The sequence below is a fragment of the Garra rufa genome, chromosome 13 (assembly GCF_049309525.1).
Source record: "Garra rufa chromosome 13, GarRuf1.0, whole genome shotgun sequence".
Classification (NCBI taxonomy): domain Eukaryota; kingdom Metazoa; phylum Chordata; class Actinopteri; order Cypriniformes; family Cyprinidae; genus Garra; species Garra rufa.
The window spans coordinates 28,580,750-28,599,047 of NC_133373.1; the positions used below are offsets into that span (position 1 = coordinate 28,580,750).

At 37.1% G+C, this 18,298-nt stretch overlaps 1 protein-coding gene across 1 annotated transcript in view; it reads right to left on the reverse strand.

Annotated features, from left to right (window-relative positions):
• Positions 1 to 5,001: 5,001 nt before the first annotated feature.
• The window catches only part of adgb (androglobin), a 65,801-nt gene continuing 52,504 nt past the window's right edge, over positions 5,002 to 18,298 (reverse strand). The window contains exons 29-36 of the mRNA XM_073816464.1: positions 17,349 to 17,467; positions 16,989 to 17,100; positions 9,055 to 9,206; positions 8,344 to 8,499; positions 8,179 to 8,257; positions 7,244 to 7,325; positions 5,891 to 6,074; positions 5,002 to 5,756 (exon numbers count right to left, since the gene is read on the reverse strand). Coding sequence (XP_073672565.1) covers positions 5,568 to 5,756; positions 5,891 to 6,074; positions 7,244 to 7,325; positions 8,179 to 8,257; positions 8,344 to 8,499; positions 9,055 to 9,206; positions 16,989 to 17,100; positions 17,349 to 17,467 — 1,073 coding nt within the window. The 3' untranslated portion in view covers positions 5,002 to 5,567. The remainder of the gene's footprint in view (positions 5,757 to 5,890; positions 6,075 to 7,243; positions 7,326 to 8,178; positions 8,258 to 8,343; positions 8,500 to 9,054; positions 9,207 to 16,988; positions 17,101 to 17,348; positions 17,468 to 18,298) is intronic.

The window sequence follows — 18,298 nt, forward strand, 5'->3', positions numbered from 1 at the left end:
TAACGGCCCATAGAAACAGTCGCTAATGAGGCATCTATGGCTGTGTCCAAATTCAGGGTCTACATCCTTCGGAGGACTCATTTGAAGGATGTTACGTCACAGCGCCGCGACTAAGGCTGTCCAAATTCATAGGATCCTTCAAATGCGGCCCACAAATACGTCCTCCTTTTCCCCGAATTTGAAGGATGGGTCTGGTGGATCCTTTCCCGTCCTACCTATCCCACAATACCTTTCGGCAAAGCGCTTCCAGAATTTTCGCGGTAGTAATGATGGAAGTTTTAAAAAAAACTGGCGTTTCAAAAAATATTCTTTTACAGCGGTTGTCTAGTTAGGCCTTTGGTTTTAGCGTTAAGCTTTTTTTTTTTTTACATTTGTATGTATATATGTTAAAAAACATCACTTTCGTAAACTAGCTTCTTTTTTACTGCCTGTGTGAATATCCCCTTACACACAGGTAATTTCTTGTTAGTGATTGAAGCTGTTTTAACGCTTTTAGGGATGAAAGAGTAGTTATTTTGTTTTTGTGCAGTACAGATAACCTTACTTCTTGCTTAGCGCTGTCACGGTTGCTAGGCGACAGGATATGAGCAACGGGGAAGGGAGGGAACTGAAAGAAGTGTAGGCTGTCCAAATTCACTGACACCTACTTCCCGGTTTTGCGGTCTTCGGAGGACCCCTCCTCCTTCAACCTGGTAGGAAGGATCCTAAGGAGGATGCAGACCCTGAATTTGGACACAGCCAATGTATATATATCTATGGCAGCGAGGAGTACTTGCATATCCTCCATATTTGTAGTTTTTTAACACTTTTTATGCGTGTTTGTAGTTCTAGTCGAATCCTCGTTCACGGCGCAGTATTGCGGGCAATATTAGCCGTTAAGAGTGTGCATTGATCGCTAAGTAGTAGACCATCCGGGAATCTTTGGAATACTTTTTAAACATGCTACGATTTGGGACATACAATACTATTTAGGACGGAGGCAGCTTGTCTGAACGCTAGTTGGTGCTCCAGTATAATCTGTCCGCTCAATCTCAACCAGTGAGAAACGTTCCGCGGTGCAAAACTAAGTGCGATTAAAATGCGTTAAAAAAAATTAACGCGTTATTTTTGTGTAATTAATTAATCTAAATTAACGCGTTAAAGTCCCGGCCCTAATATATATATATATATATATATATATATATATATATATATATATATATATATAACTCAGATTGTCCAAGAGAGAGTCATATACACCTACGATGGCTTGAGGCTTTAAGGAAGTTTCTGTTATATTGCTCTGAAAGCAGTATCCAACTCTACACCATCTCAAGCACAAAAATGAAGAAAGAGGGAAAGTGATTTCCAAAGGTTGAATGGCATGCCTTGTGTGTTGTCAGGGTTTAAAATAATACCATTACAGTTTCCGCTTACAGCATATAAGGGCAGCCAGCCTGACCTCTGTTCTTTCAGCTTTCATCATTCTTGGCCAAGTCAGAAAACTATTTCAAAGCTCCCTGTCAATAACATCTCTCAGCACAAGTATAAGACGGCAAAAGGCAGTATGTAAGGGCATTTTCTAACATCTATACACATCATTGCCAGCAACCAGCCTGAGTAACGCCTCCCTGGTTTTAGATAACTTTAAACGACAGCCATCAATCACTCAGTCTGATCCATCTCCATCTCTTCCCATTTTTCTATTGTTTCTGTGGTTAAGACACACTTATGGTTAATATTATATGACTATTCCTCTGAGCTGGTATGCTTCAACTAAGGGTGAGAAGACATGCAAGACAGCTGACATTAAGTTCTGTTGGGGTTGAGCTAAGGTGAATCTGTGAATTAAACTGAACTGGAGTCATTAAACAATCGTTTCTTGTCCATGTCCCCGTCTATAGCATCCAATTTGATCTGAATAGACTTTTTTAAAAGCACAAAAAGTCCAATTAACGACATTTTAGTCTCCCCTCAAGCACCGAAAAAGAAATACAGCGCGTAAACATTTGACTAAGCGCGTTAATGTTTAATGAGGGAAACGCTGTCTGGTTTTTGATTGGTGGTTTGTTGCTGAACAACTGGACGTGCCGTTCAACTTCTGTTCTTCCATTTATGAACACGGTTTCATAACCATGGGTTAAAAATGCTAGCACGCTATGAATACAAATGCAGTTATGAAACCTTCTCAGTTAAGTCCTGTCATTCAGATTGTGTTATCAGACACTGTACAGAAAGTCCCATCATAACACATCATGTGCCCAGATGATGCACCAATCCAGATGGGGATTCTGTCTTATAGCTGTCAGCACACAATTATTTCCTCATTACATAAACAACAGGGATTTATCTCATAAAACAATATTGGTACACGTCCACCTGAATATTTAGGTGTCAAGTCACTGCTTTGGGAGTCTATGCACCACACATGGTGGAAATTATCAGGGCTTATAGCTGTTATCCTTTAGTAAAAAGTTATCATTTGATTTCATTATTAACTGAGAAGATTTATCTCTCAACAATGTCTTTTGTGTCTCTCGGGATTAAAATTTAAAGCCGTACTTATCTTACCTTCATTCCAATGTGACACACAAACCAATATAATGTTGGTCCTTGCCCTTGTTCAGCTTCTGTGATAGAGGTGAACGTGAGAAGACAAAGACATGGGGAAAAAACATGGACACTACAATTAATATTTGAGCTCTTTGTCTAATCTCCACAGCGCCATCAGCTAAAAGAGGCCAAGTCTGGCTAATATGAGGCATTAATGATTTTCTTTTTCTTTTTATTGTGGTGTGTGGCACTCAGGGACTAGAATTAAATCTTGTGCATTTGCCCAAACGCTTCCTCATACCTTATATTGAGCTGACTGGACTGCAGTACAAGAAAAGAAGTCATGTTTTCTGAGTACATGTGTAAATTCCAACTGTGGCTTAGTGGATTAGCTCCCTCATATGATTTCTGGGGATGTGAGGGTTGGTATAGCTGGAGGAGAACAGACTGCAGACTGAGGAGAAAAGGAAACACACCTACACACACACACACACACACACACACACACACACACACACACACACACATACTGTATCTCCCTAGACCCTACATGACTTTAGATGTCTTGCTTCACAGACAGAGAGAAAAACACCCCAACTCAAGTTAGTGTCTGTGTTTGTTTTAAGGATGAGAAAACAACAGAACAGTAAGAGAGAAAAAGGACATAGAGAGAGATTTAACCTCAATTATCCTTATGAGCAGAGACATCTTATGAGAGGCTGTGAGTAATGTTCTAAGCGTCCACTGGATTGGAATAATATCTCCTAAAGCAGGCCTCCGAAAACCCCTAGAAAAACAAAAATACAAAGGACTGCATTCCTAAAGAAACTGAGGTCACTTTGCTGCATGCAGCTGGCAGGAAACTTTCTGATTCTATCCAGTGTTCCATTTAAAGATACAGAGGCTTCACACAATAGTTTGAAGTGGAAACTGACAAATCAATGGCATCAATTAATATATGTTGTCAAAGAAAGAAATATGTTTGTAGAATCTGCAAAATGGTAATTATATTACCAAAATAAAAGGGATCATAGAAAATGCATGTTGTTTTTTATTTAGTACTGACCTGAATAAGATATTTCACATAAAAGACGTTTACATATAGTCCACAAGAGAAAATAATAGTTGAATTTATAAAAATGACCCTGTTCAAAAGTTTACATACACTTGATTCTTAATACTGTGTTGTTACCTGAATGATCCACAGCTGTATTTTTTTTATTTTCATTTAGTGATAGTTGTTCATGAGTCCCTTGTTTGAACAGTTAAACTGCCTGCTGTTCTTTAGAAAAATTCTTCAGGCCCCAAATTCTTTGGTTTTTCAACCTTTTTGTGTATTTAAACCCTTCCCAACAATGACTGAATGATTTTGAGGTCCATCTTTTCACACTGAGGACAACTGAGAAACTCATATGCAATTATTGCAGTAGGTTCAAACGCTCACTGATGCTCCAGAAGGAAACACAATGCATTAAGGGGTTGAAAACTTTTGAATTTGAAGATCAGGGTAAATTTGACTTATTCCCCCGGTTTCACAGACAAGGCTTAAGCCTAGTCCTAGACTAAAATGTAAGCCTGAGCTGTTTCAACTGAAACAAAATTGCACTGATTGATCTTAAAATATATCAGTGCCTTTGTTTTGTCTCAAGATGCACACCTTTAATGTTTTTTTTCCAAGCATGTTTATAAAAATGACTTAAATGTCCTAATTGAACTATGGCCTAAGAAACATCTTCTGTAGCTTCAGAAGGGCAGTACTTAATTTAAAAATATGACATTTAGGCAAAATTAGAAAAAATTAGACACCTTTATTCTGTTCAATGTCTTCTAGAGCATTAGTGAGCATTTGAACCTTTTGTAATAGTTGAGTATGAGTCCGTCAGTTGTCCTCAGTGTGAAAAGATGGATCTCAAAATCATACAGTCATTGTTGGAAAAGGTTCAAAAATTTGAATTTTCTGAAGAACATCAGGCAGTTTAACTGTTCAGGACAAACAACTATCACAAAAAAAAAAAAAAAAAAACAGCTGTGGATCATTCGTTAAAAAACACAGTATTAATAATCAAGTGTATGCAAACTTTCGAATAGTGTCATTTTTATAAATTCAACTATTATTTTCTCTTGTGGACTATATGTAAACGCATTTTAAGTTAAATATCTTATTCAGGTTAGTACTAAATAAAAAAAACATGCATTTTGTATGATCCCTTTTATTTTGGTAAAGTAATTAACACTTTGGAGATTCTGCATAGTATAGTAAAACATATAAAATGGATGTCTTCTGCAGACCTAAAAGCTCCTGATCACCAACAGATGGCATTGATGCTGCAAAGATGGATGTTGAACATGTTGGAATGATTATATGTTTCTGTTTTATCACATAGCAATAAAAAAATCATTTATCACAGCTTAATATAGTTATCCATTCCTATAATATAAAAGTAATTTAATTTACATGGGAGATTCATCAAGTGTTTATTTATTTATTTATTTTAAAATCACATTACATTGTCATTGTCTTTGATGCTACAAAAAATGAGTGCTGGAAGAAACTTCAGCATAGTACGGTAGTTTGGTATTGACTGATATCTCACGGCGGCTTTTTTTTAGTAGAATATATAAATAAGCTTTTTAGCTAGGAAAAAACTCAAATAAATTTCATTCTATTTGTAAAGCATGTAATAAACTGGCATTTAGTAATAAGCGTAAACACAGGAACAATAACATTCCGGAACTACTCTTGCCTTGTCTTCTGGGAAACAATATCTGCCACTATGAGACAGCCCGTCCTTCAGAGCTGCTCAAATCAATCCTGACAGTAACCATTTAAATAAAGAATCTCAGAGGAAGATAACCTGACAGTGAAAGGTGACTCTGCATGCTAATCTGGCAAACTGAATTCACTGTTACAAAGTAAATCTCATCTTAATAAGGTTTCAAAAATGCCAGGCAATGCACTATTCCTAATAAAATGAAGAGTATTATTAGACTGAGTGACTGACTATTTTATTGCTATGAAGTTTTGGTGAGTCAGATCACTTCCTTTTGCCCCCACTCTTACGTCCACTTGACTGGACCACAGTAGGGGTTTTCTCTTGCTCAACTTGTTCGACTGTTTCCATTGGTGGCTCTTCCACTTTCTTTTGTGGTTGCTCCTTTGGGATGCGGGAACAGAATGCCTCACGAGCATGCAGCATCTTTTGCCGATATGCATCCATTGTGTCCTATAACAGAAAATCAAACTCTTTTTCTTTCTTTTAGCACCATAAAACACTGCACTACTATGGTACAAATACCAACTATAAAAACAACATTTTGTGTGGTAAATCTGAAATTATAGTATCAACACATCACAAACCTGAAAGCCAATGTATGTCTCCAGCTGTCGTTTCATCATTTCCTTACGTGCAGTTTTTTCCTGTTTACGCTGTTCCAGAATATTGTCCCAGATCAAGCGGAAACTTTGGAACTTCTCAGAGCGTTCTCTCCTCTGCTCCTCCTCTATAGTTTCATCCTTCAGACGAGGCTGTGGTAAAGACTTTCTTCAAACAAAAACAGAGTGAAACAATGAGAGAAAGTGAAGAACGTATACACTACTGTTCAAAATTTTGAAAGTTTTTTTTTTCAGAAAGGATACATTAAAGGAGTAGTTCACTTACAGAACAAAAATGTACAGACAATGTACTCACCCCATTGTCATCCAAGATGTTCATGCCTTTCTTTCTTCAGTCGTAAAGAAATTATGATTTTTAGGAAAACATTTCAGGAATAATCTCCAATATTGTGGAATTCAATGGTGCTTGTGAGTTTGAACATCCAAAATGCAGTTTAAATGCAGCTTTAAAGGGCTCTAAATGATTCCAGCCGAGGAATAAGGGTCCTATCAACAAAACAATTTGTCATTTTCCAAAAAAAAAAAAAAAAAAAAAGTATATACTTTTAACCTCAAATGCTTGTCTTGTCTAGCTCTGCAATGCGTATGCGTACTCTGTATAATCCGGGTCAATACAGTTAGGGTATTTCGAAAAACTCCCATCTCATTTTCTCCTCCAACTTTAAAATCGCCCTACATCGCTGCAAAAGTACCAACCCAGTGTACGAAGTGAACATGCAAAGAAGGTCAAACGCCCTTTACTAAAAAAAAAAGGTAAAACGGTGATGTTGATTTTGAAGTTGGAGGAGAAAATGAGATGGGAGTTTTTTGAAATCCTAACTGCATTGACCCAGATTATACAGAGTATGCATGCGCATGGCAAAGCTAGACAAGACGAGCATTTGAGGTTAAAAAGTATATACATTTTTTGTGGGTTTTTTTTAGAAAATGACCAATAGTTTTGCTAGATAAGACCCTTATTCCTTGACTGGGATCATGTACAGCCCTTTGAAGCTGCACTGAAACAGCATTTTTGGCATTCAAACTCGCAAGCACCATAGAAGTCCACTATATGGAGAGAAATCCTGAAAGGTTTTTCTCAAAAACATAATTTCTTTACGACTGAAGAAAGAAAGGCATGAACATCTTGGATGACAATGGGGTGAGTACAATATCTGTAACTTATTGTTCTGGAAGTGAACTACTTTAAATGAATTTAACAAAAATCAGCATTAGTATAATATCTGAAGGATTAGTGACATTTAAGACTAGAGTAATGTCTGAAGTAATACAACTGTGCCATCACAGGAAATTATTACATGTGTGTATGTGTTGTACCTGATAAATGGTGTATAATCAATATCATTTTTGTCAGTGTTCTGTATGAACTCTCCACTCTGTTGGGGTTGAGGTTGAGTGTCTACAAAATACAAACATTGAAAATGTCAGGCCATGTACTAAACATACCCATATAAAACTATATTAAAAGAGGACATATCATGAAAATTTGACTTTGTTTAACTGCTATAAATGGGTTTCCGGTGCATCTACCAACCCAGAATACATAAAAAAGGACAACCCAGTAACTTTGTTTTTGGTAAGCCTTTCTCTGCAAGCATGTGAAAACACGAGGGGATCTTATTATATATTACCGCCCCTTAATCTGCACCTTTTAACCCACTGCACCACTATTCTGTTTCCACAAGCGACAATGGTGTACCAGTTCTATCACCAAGTTCAAGCAAAGCATGCTAACTGTTCTGTTGCTGGCTCCACAGATGAGCACAGAACACTATTTAGAGTCCCAGCCTCAGAGGAGACAAGAGAGCAGTGGATTTATTGATTTATTTACTGTATATTATACTGCTGCCACACAGATCTAATATAAACATGCAAGTTCTTTCCCAGCTGTTTAACTTTACAGACGTAGCCAACATATTTTGTAACTCATGTGTGTTTTTAACATAAACTTGAATGTATTTGACAGTTTAAGCGTAATAAGACAGTTCTATGCATGTGCTTCGGATGTGTGTGCTCACAAAACCCTATATCAGAAGTTTAAACAAATATGCACATGCACAAAAACAGTGTGTTTCTGCTTCCACTTAAAATAGGCCTTTTCAAAGTGATATAATAAATTATCTGTGTTGTATTTTGAGCTGAAAATTCACAGACACGTTCTGGGGACATCTGAGACGTATATTACATCCTGTAAAAACTGGCATAATAGGTCTTCTTTAAACAATCTGGTTGTGTGTATCTTTGTGTGTAACCTGTTTCAGCCGTGACAGGCTCTTTACTCTCTGCACGCTCTTGTAGATCTTTAAGATAGCGCAGCCGGGTCTGATGAGCCTTTAAAACAAACCAATCAGTTACACATGCAGGATTGTTTGAGCACACAGAGTAGATTTACTTCTACCTTTACAGTTATGTGGTACCTTTGCTGCTCTGCCGGGCTCAGCTGCTTCCCAGGCCAGTTTCATGGCTCTGATCTCCTCTAGTTTCTCAGTGTCTTTCCTCACCTCTATACTTCCTGCCTCACTGTGGTCACTCACCACACGCAGGGTCCAGTGTGGCTTACTCACATCTAGATTCTGCACACACAAACAAACAAGCTACCATTTACACTATACCGTTCAAAAGTTTGTAAGATGTTTAATTTTTTTTTTGAGGAAATCATGCTACATTTCTTTCAAGATTCTTTCATAAATATAAAGTTCAAAAGAACAGCATTTTTTAAAATAGAAATCTTTTTTAACAATATAATTGACTTTACTGTCACTTTTACTCTGCTGAAGAAAAAAAAAATCTCAAAAAAAAAAAACTGACCTCAAATTTCTGAACAGTAGTGTATGCTATGCTTACAACTCATCCTAATAAAATTTGCAAACATGAAGTCTCTTTCTTACATTTCTGACAATGACACACGGTATCAGAGCTTAACCTGAGAGACTTGAAATGTATAAATTAAAACATCTTGATCCATTCCGAGGTTAAAAAACACTTATGGGAGAGAAATTTGCACTTCTGTATATTTATGAGAGAAGTTCTTTCTGCAAGAGAATATGGAGGTAAATGATTTAAACATGCGGTGGGACTCGATGCTGACATTAAAACATTATACACAGACACACATATACTGTACTGACTTGTTCCATAAAGGTGCTTGACTTAGATGTTAGTTTGTCCTTTTCTCGTTCCTTAGTCTTGCTGGTTGGTTTGGGAGCAGATTTCTGGCCCTCATTGTTTGGTTGGTCTGTACCCACAGGCGTGGATGTGCCATCCAAAAGATCCCCAAACACTGCCAAAGACAAAAACCGAGATCAAACAGACAAGACAATACAGAAAAAAAAATTGAGGTCTTCACTCAAAAGTGAGCCAAATATGAAATAAAATTAACTAGAAGCTAAAGTTCGATTACAAACTTTAAATGTTGGCTTGGAGAGCCAACCCGGGCAGCCTTGTGGCAAAAGAACATAGAGCACTTGTGTGTCCGGCGTTCTCGAGCTGCCCACATCTGATTTATTTCTCTGCAGTTCATGTTCACTTGAGACATACAGTCGTGGCCAAAAGTTTTGAGAATTACATAAATATTGGAAATTGGAAAAGTTGCTGCTTAAGTTTTTATAATAGCAATTTGCATATACTCCAGAATGTTAAGAAGAGTGATCAGATGAATTGCATAGTCCTTCTTTGCCATGAAAATTAACTTAATCCCGAAAAAAACTTCCCACTGCATTGTTAAGAAGGCTTCAAGGCGTCAAAGAAAGTCCAGCAAGCGCCAGGATGGTCTCCTAAAGAGGATTCAGCTGCGGGATCGGAGTGCCACCAGTGCAGAGCTTGCTCAGGAATGGCAGCAGGCAGGTGTGAGCGCATCTGCACGCACAGTGAGGCCAAGACTTTTGGAAGATGGCCTGGTGTCAAGAAGGGCAGCAAAGAAGCCACTTCTCTCCAAAAAAACCATGATTATTGGAGAGTCTTGTTATGCGTCCTGCCGCCTCAGCATCTGACGGCTCATCTGAAAGTGGTCTAATATTTAGATGTTTTAGCTTGACGTTACACATATTGTTAAAACTTTGGATTATTTCTTTAATTTTTGTTTTGCAATTTCTATTGTTTATTATTCGTTACTGTGTTGCTATTTATTCTAGTCTGACCGTTTCCTGAAAAAAATCTAAATTAAAAAATCCAATCTATGTAATGAATACTTTTTTTTTAATTAAGTTTATTTGTGTTGTTCTCTTATTCATATTATAAATGATACAAGCAAACAAATTAATCATTCATTAGGTGAAGCTGTGCACTTGAATTTCACATCACATCATCCTATGCAGTGTGTGCAAGTTATTATTGCACATTGTTGTCTATGGGCTATTTTCGTCTGGGCCTCCTCATTTAGGGGTCACACTTGGCTCCCTCGCGGTCAAAAGTGACCGAAGCCTTAAAAAGTAACTTTTTTTTTTCTTCAGGAATATCAATTAAATACATTTTTGTTCAATAATATTTTGTGATTATTATTTAGAATTTTGAGCATTTTTTATGAATCTATGCAATATTTATACAGTTTTAATGAACATTTTTCCCCACTAGAATTATATTTTATATTATATTTTTTAATTTAATTATGTATTTATTATTTTTCAATAAATACAACATTTCACATTAAAATAGAGTAAAAGCATTTAAAATCCATTTTTTAAAGTGAAAATTGCACCATCTAGTGGCATAAAAAATTAAAACTTGTGTAATGTCATGTAACCTCCTGTATCTCCCTATATACATATATACAGGGGCTTTGGGATTCCTTTTTTTTTTTTTTTTTTTTTACTGTTTCTTCATTTTAATAGGCTTTGCATTTAGAAATATATTCAGACATTCTAAAAGATTACTTTTGGCAAGGTTTAGATATTTTTTGATTGGATAAATATCAGGTTTTGCATATTTCTGCTTATTTCTGTGTGTGTGTGTGTGTGTGTGTGTGTGTGTGTGTGTACCTGGTATTCATCACGTTGTGGGGACCAAATATCCCCACAAGGATAGGAATACCAGTAGATTTTGACCTTGTAGGGACATTTCTCAGGTCCCCATGAGGAAACAGGCTTATAAATCATGCACAATGAGTTTTTTTGATGAAGTAAAAGTGTGCACAATCTCCTGTGAGGGCTAGGTTTAGGTGTAGGGTAGGTGTAGGGCGATAGAAAATATGGTTTGTACAGTATAAAAACCATTACGCCTATGGAATGTCCCCATAAAACATGTAAACCCAACGTGTGTGTGTGTGTGTGTGTGTGTGTGTGTGTGTGTGTGTGTGTGTGTGTGTGTGTGTGTGTGTGTGTGTGTGTGTGCGCGCGCGTGTGTGTGTGCGCGCGTGTGTGTGTGTCAGTTCTGTACTTTTGTTATTTTAGAGTGTCAGTCCTTGCTTGCTGAACACTTCTTTTCAGCACAGTGGCTGATTTGTAGCTTGTACTACCAAAAGATTCTCTGAATTATCGCATTTTTTCGTATTTCCCGTTCATTTCCTATGTCGGTCATTTTTGACCGTGAAGGAGCCAAGTGTGACTATTTTTTTTTTTTTTTACCCTTTAACATATCCGAATCATGTCACTGATTTTTTTTGTGTACTCACATAGCTAATGCAACAAAAGTCACCAAGTGTCATCTCATTCTGATGAAGCTACGATTTTTAAAAATTCAAAACATAAATTTTTTTGACCGAAGAGGCCCAGAGGGTTAAATAACATGAATTGTCTAAATTTATTGAATAGTGACAATGAATTAATATTACACCACACAATTATGTAGTTACTTCATTTTAATTCCCTTTGCGTGTTTCAAGGCACTTCAGTGGACCTTTAAATCGCTGTAATATTTTAATTTTAAAGGCGGGCAAATTCGTGCAAATGATGTCCTTTGTGGCCACATATACAGAGAAAGTACGCGCTGAATGTATGTATAGGCGCTGAAGGAAAGCTTTCGGTTTTGAATAAAACAGCTCACAAACAGCTGAATTTAGCTCTTGATGTGTTCTAATGGGTATTTACAATTAAATCGCTGGAATATTTTAATTTTAAAGGCGGTATTTATTTGTATTTTAAACCGATTTCAAAGTGAAAGTAGGTCACCGATCTCCTCTTGAATGGAGTGGAATTACTCCGTTAGAAGGCGCATTTTTTCTCAGCCCATTCAAGTCTATGGGACATTTTTTCATTCAGTGGAGTGGAATTGCCTCTTTAGAGGGGGCATTTTTTCTCAGCCCATGTAAGTCTGGACTCTCCAAGCCAACATAATAATAAAATGACTGTCATTCTGATTACATGATTAATACATTTATTTAAACACAAGGTTTATTTTTGTAAATATAAGGCATGTAATTTTAAATTTTAAACTTATTTGAATTAGCAAGCCATTTTAGCTTGGTAAAAACTTTGCACTTGGTATTGGCTCAACCAGCTTTATGCATTTTAAGAATGCACCCACATTTATTTGGTGAATTTCTTTATTGCACAATGCACATTTCTTAATATTATCTCTAAAATTTGTATCACTATTTATAAGGATTGTATGCTCTCTGTATAATATCAGTCTTTAAATGCAAAATATTTTAAGTGCACTTGAAGCATATTTGTAATAGTTCCACTTTAGCACAATCAAATATACTTACATCATTACAGTTGAGGTCAAAAGTTTACATACACCTTGCAGAATCTGCAAAATGCTATTTATTAGACCAAAATAAGAGGGATCATACAAAATGCATGTTATTTTTTATTTAGTACTGACCTGAATAAGATATTTCAGGTAAATCAGGGTCAATTTAACTTATTTTGTCCTCTGGGAAACTTATCTTCTGTAACTTCTGAGGGGCAATACTAAATAAATACGAAATTTAGGCAAAATAATTTTTTTTTATTCAAAAGTTTACACCCCTGGCTCTTAATGCATGGTTTTCCTTCTGAAGCGTCAGTGAGCGATTGAACCTTCTGTGATAGTCGCACGAGTCCCTCAGTTGTCCTCACTGTAAAAATATGGATCTCTAAATTATAGTCTTTGTTGGAAAGGGTTCAAATACATAAAAATGCTGAAAAAACAAAGAACTTGTTGGATCTGGACCTGACCTTCTCTTGTTGACTATTTGTATGTGAAGTATCTTATTCAGGTCAGTACAAAAAAAAAATAACATGCATTTTGTATGATCCCTCTTATTTTGCTAAAATAATTAACATTTTGCAGATTCCGCAAGGTGTATGTAAACTTTTGACCTCAACTGTACGTATATCTTTAGTTGGACCTCAGCACCACTTCCGCACATTTGAAGTGCATTAAGCACAAAATCAGTTATTCCAATTGAGCAGACTTTGCCAGTTTAACATTCCAAAAGTACACCTGCAGGGTATTCTTATTAAGCACATACATATGTAAATGTGTTTGTAGTATACTTAGTAACACAAAAATAACACTTCAAACCTTAAAGTGTTTTATACAGCTTCTCTTGGCTTTTATAAATGTAAACGCAGATGTAAATCCTGCTAGATGGCAGTGTTGCTCTATTTAAAAAACAGAGCTAAATCTCTTTCACCTTCTTCCCTTATTCTATGTGTAAGGGTACATCCTACTGGACAGTTTACTTAGGGCATCCTCAGTATCCATAAGGACACCATCACAGACCCCTGATCACTGATTTAATGTTAAGTCATACCATGCTGTCTGACAGCACAGCACAGTAACATGTCACTTACTCTCAACTCACTCTATGTATACCCCAACTCACTGAGAATACGAGACTGGACCGGCTATTGGAAAGCTATTTTGGGTGTCTGACTGTGGATTTTCTATTGCTTGTTACTAATTATGCTTAGTTTAGTCATCAGCAGGAATGTGATTTGTACTTTAATTAAGATTTTGTGTTTAAACATGAACATTCAACCATTTTATTAAGAATACATATATAGAAATCAAGCATAGAGGTCATTCCAGTCAGGAGCCCAAAGGGTCGCCATACTGTATGCCTTCCATATGTGCCTGATGAACATCCAGCAGAGTTCAGTGCACTGGGCCTGGTTCCCATGTGCTTTTATTGATTGGTGTGTGTAGTAACTGTTCAGGGTGGCTCCTGCTCCACTGAGAGCCACTCAACTGGGTTAATTCAATTCTCTTTCCTCCAGAAATACTTCCCAGGGCACCAGAGGCCAAGAGCCAACTTCATTTGACTTCCCATTGACCCATTTACACAAGCTTATCAGGAAATGAAACGAAGGGCACGTGTGGATTGTGACGCACACGCTTGCGAAAGTACAGTGCGCACACGTGGATCTACACACACTCACACCAGGGATAAAAGCCCAATCCGAGACATTTAACCACATAGATTCTTAATTATGGATTCACAATCAAACAAAAAAAGGAAAAAAGCAAAGAATACATTTAATATCAAGGGATCAGGAGGACAAAAGAATCTTAATATTATTACTGGAGCCAGGCCATCATGCAAACTAGTTCATCTCCAGTACCACTTCAAAATACACACACATCCAATAGACTAGCTCTCTCTTTTCCTCTCCCTCCATCTCAATCCTTCCCATTTCCATTTCTATGAGCTTCCTGCTTATTCATTTTTCCTCAGTGAAATCAAGGTTGTTTTCAGCTATTTCACTAAGCTGACCCACTGCAAATGACCTTATGTCATCCGTCCAAGGGCAAAGCAAATCGCATTTCCCTATTTACCACAAGCAGATGAATTTAGTAGGCTTCCATTATATTTTTGACGGCCAGCTTTCGGCTAATCAAAAGGAGCACAGGTGGGACGAGAGTCAGCCTATTCAGTACGCTCCAGATTCAATGAGGAAACATGAGCAGAGATTCAAATCATATACAGCCAGATGAGTCCAGGACAAGGTTACTACGAATCTATTATGAAGACAAAAATGCTTTCATTAAAGATAACAAAATTTTTTAAAAAAATAAATACGTAAATTAAAACAAGAGTTTTCATTTCTAAATGCTAATGACAGAATGACATGGCTTATTTTTTTTAATTTAATTACTTTTTCCAAGCCTGGCTTCCACTACTAAAAAAAACAAGAATTTAGAATTTTGTTTAGCTGATACAAACAACCTCAAAAACATGTGATTCGATGGCATGAACCTCACAAACTTAGCAGGCAGTTGTTCGCCAAACTGAGTGGATCCAGTCTGAATCATCAGGGCTGGATCAACTAGCAAAGGCACATTTTTAGCACATTTCACTGCCAAAAGGTACTGCAGTATGCAGTATTGATGTGCTTTGGCAAAAAGAGACTGAGTTGAATTTTTATGGTATTTCGGTATTATTTCATGATGCATTCTTATAAAGCGTCATGTCTGTCATTGTTATAATCAATTGAAACCAAATATAAATGTGAAAAGCAGTCACTAAAATAGAAACAATGTTTCTAACGCACCAATATATACAGTCGTGGCCAAAAGTTTTGAGAATTACATAAATATTGGAAATTGGAAAAGTTGCTGCTTAAGTTTTTATAATAGCAATTTGCATATACTCCAGAACGTTATGAAGAGTGATCAGATGAATTGCATAGTCCTTCTTTGCCATGAAAATTAACTTAATCCTGAAAAAAATTTTCCACTGCATTGTTAAGAAGGCTTCAGGGCGTCCAAGAAAGTCCAGCAAGCGCCAGGATCGTCTCCTAAAGAGGATTCAGCTGCGGGATCGGAGTGCCACCAGTGCAGAGCTTGCTCAGGAATGGCAGCAGGCAGGTGTGAGCGCATCTGCACGCACAGTGAGGCCAAGACTTTTGGAAGATGGCCTGGTGTCAAGAAGGGCAGCAAAGAAGCCACTTCTCTCCAAAAAAAACATCAGGGACAGATTGATCTTCTGCAAAAAGTATGGCAAATGGACTGCTGAGGACTGGGGCAAAGTCATATTCTCCGATGAAGCCTCTTTCCGATTGTTTGGGGCATCTGAAAAAAGGCTTGTCCGGAGAAAAAAAAAGGTGAGCGCTACCATCAGTCCTGTGTCATGCCAACAGTAAAGCATCCTGAGACCATTCATGTGTGGGGTTGCTTCTCATCCAAGGGAGTGGGCTCACTCACAACTTTGCCCAAAAACACAGCCATGAATAAAGAATGGTACCAAAACACCCTCCAACAGCAATTTCTTCCAACAATCCAACAACAGTTTGGTGAAGAACAATGCATTTTCCAGCACGATGGAGCACCGTGCCATAAGGCAAAAGTGATGACTAAGTGGCTCGTGGACCAAAACGTTGATATTTTGGTTCATGGCCTGGAAACTCCCCAGATCTTAAAACTTGTGGTCAATCCTCAATCCCCCACTAATTCTGACAAACTCCAAGAAGTGATTATGAAAGAATGGGTAGCTATCAGTCAGGATTTGGCCCAGAAGTTGATTGAGAGCATGCCCAGTCGAATTGCAGAGGTCCTGAAAAAGAAGGGCCAACACTGCAAATACTGACTCTTTGCATAAATGTGATGTAATTGTCGATAAAAGCCTTTGAAACGTATGAAGTGCTTGTAATTATATTTCAGTACATCACAGAAACAACTGAAACAAAGATCTAAAAGCAGTTTAGCAGCAAACTTTGTGAAAACTAATATTTGTGTCATTCTCAAAACTTTTGGCCACGACTGTATATAAAAAGAGAACACACAGTCAAACCAAAATGTATTCAGACACCGTCAATCTTTCGCATGTTATCAGTTTATTCGCTATACAGTAGTTCAGAAAATGGTAATATAATATGGCAAGAACTCAAGAGTTAAACTGTGCCAGAACAAATTCATCTTGATAATGTCAGATAACTCTGATAGAAAGGTATATAACAAAACATGTCCCAAATTTTTGGGTATAATATGTCACAGTTTACTTTATTTTGCTATCGTCACTTACATAAATGAACTATAGTGTCCTGCACCCACTAGTAAAAAAAAATCTAAAATTATATCTGGTGTCTGAATAATTTTTGGTTTGACTGTAATTATAACTTATTATTTTATTTCATCAATGAAGGATATATACTGTCCAATATACTGCTTATTCACTTATTCACTGCATCATTGACTGTACCTCTCATTTCATTGCGCTCTATGTCTCTGAGTTTCTGGATGAAGGAAGAGAGAGATTCATCTAAAGGCCAGCTCTCCTGCAACACCTCCGCCTGTATATAATACTTATGAAACTAAGACACACACAGACACACATAATCATAAAAAGTCATAAGAAACATCAGTGTATGAACAAAAGTACAATTAAAATACAAAGAGATCAGCAATCTGCATACAAACAGAATGATTACAATATATAAACACAATTAAAAAAAATACTTTTTCTTAGAACTTTGTAGCTAGAAGTTCAGATGCCACCACACACACACACACACACACACACACTAAAGTGACAGCAAAAGCTGTCTGTGGTGACAGGTACCAGTATGTCTGTAGGGTGCTGGTCACTCCCTTCCTTTCCTCCGCCCCCTCCTGTCACTCTCCCTTCTGCTGTAAGGCTGCCCTGATCCTGCCTCGCCCCCGCCTGGGCCACAGAACCGCCTGCAACCAATACACACACATACAAACAGAGACACAAATGAACACCCTATAAATACACTCTAGAGCTGGCAGAGTCAAGCTGTAGCTAAGTAACTGAGATAGTGACTTTATAAAGTGAATATGTGTTAAGACAAAATGTGGAGTGGGTGGACAAGAACACTTGGACTAAAGAAAAAGAAAGGAGTGCAAACTATACCTTAGTTTTTGTGAGTTTACAGGAACATCACAGTTTACAGTCTGTGGGTGACAGACTGTATCTGTGATTTGTTCATGTGTCGAAATACGTGCATACGCGAATGTGTCTGTTTAAAAATCCCTGCATATCTAGAGTGGTCCTTTCTTTCTATGAATTATACAGTTGAGGTCAAAAGTTTACATCCTCCTTTCAGAATCTGCAAAATGTTAATTATTTTAACAAAATAAGAGGGATCATACAAAATGCATGTTATTGTTTTTTTTAAGCACTGACATTTCACATAAAAGATGTTTACATACAGTACACAAGAGAATTTATAAAAATAACCCTGTTCAAAAGTTTACATCCCCTTGATTCTAAATACTGAGTTGTTACCTGAATGAACCACAGCTGTGTTTTTAGTGATAGTTGTTCATTGTTCTTCAGAAAATCCTTCAGGTCCCACAAATTCTTTGGTTTTCCAGCATTGCTGTGTATTTGAACCCTTTCTAACAATAACTGTATGATTTTGAGATCCATGTTTTCACACTAAGGACAACTGAGGGACTCATATGCAACTATTACAGAAGGTTCAAATTCTCACTGATTCTCCAGAGGGAAAATTTTGCATTAAGAGCTGGGAGTGAAAACTTTTA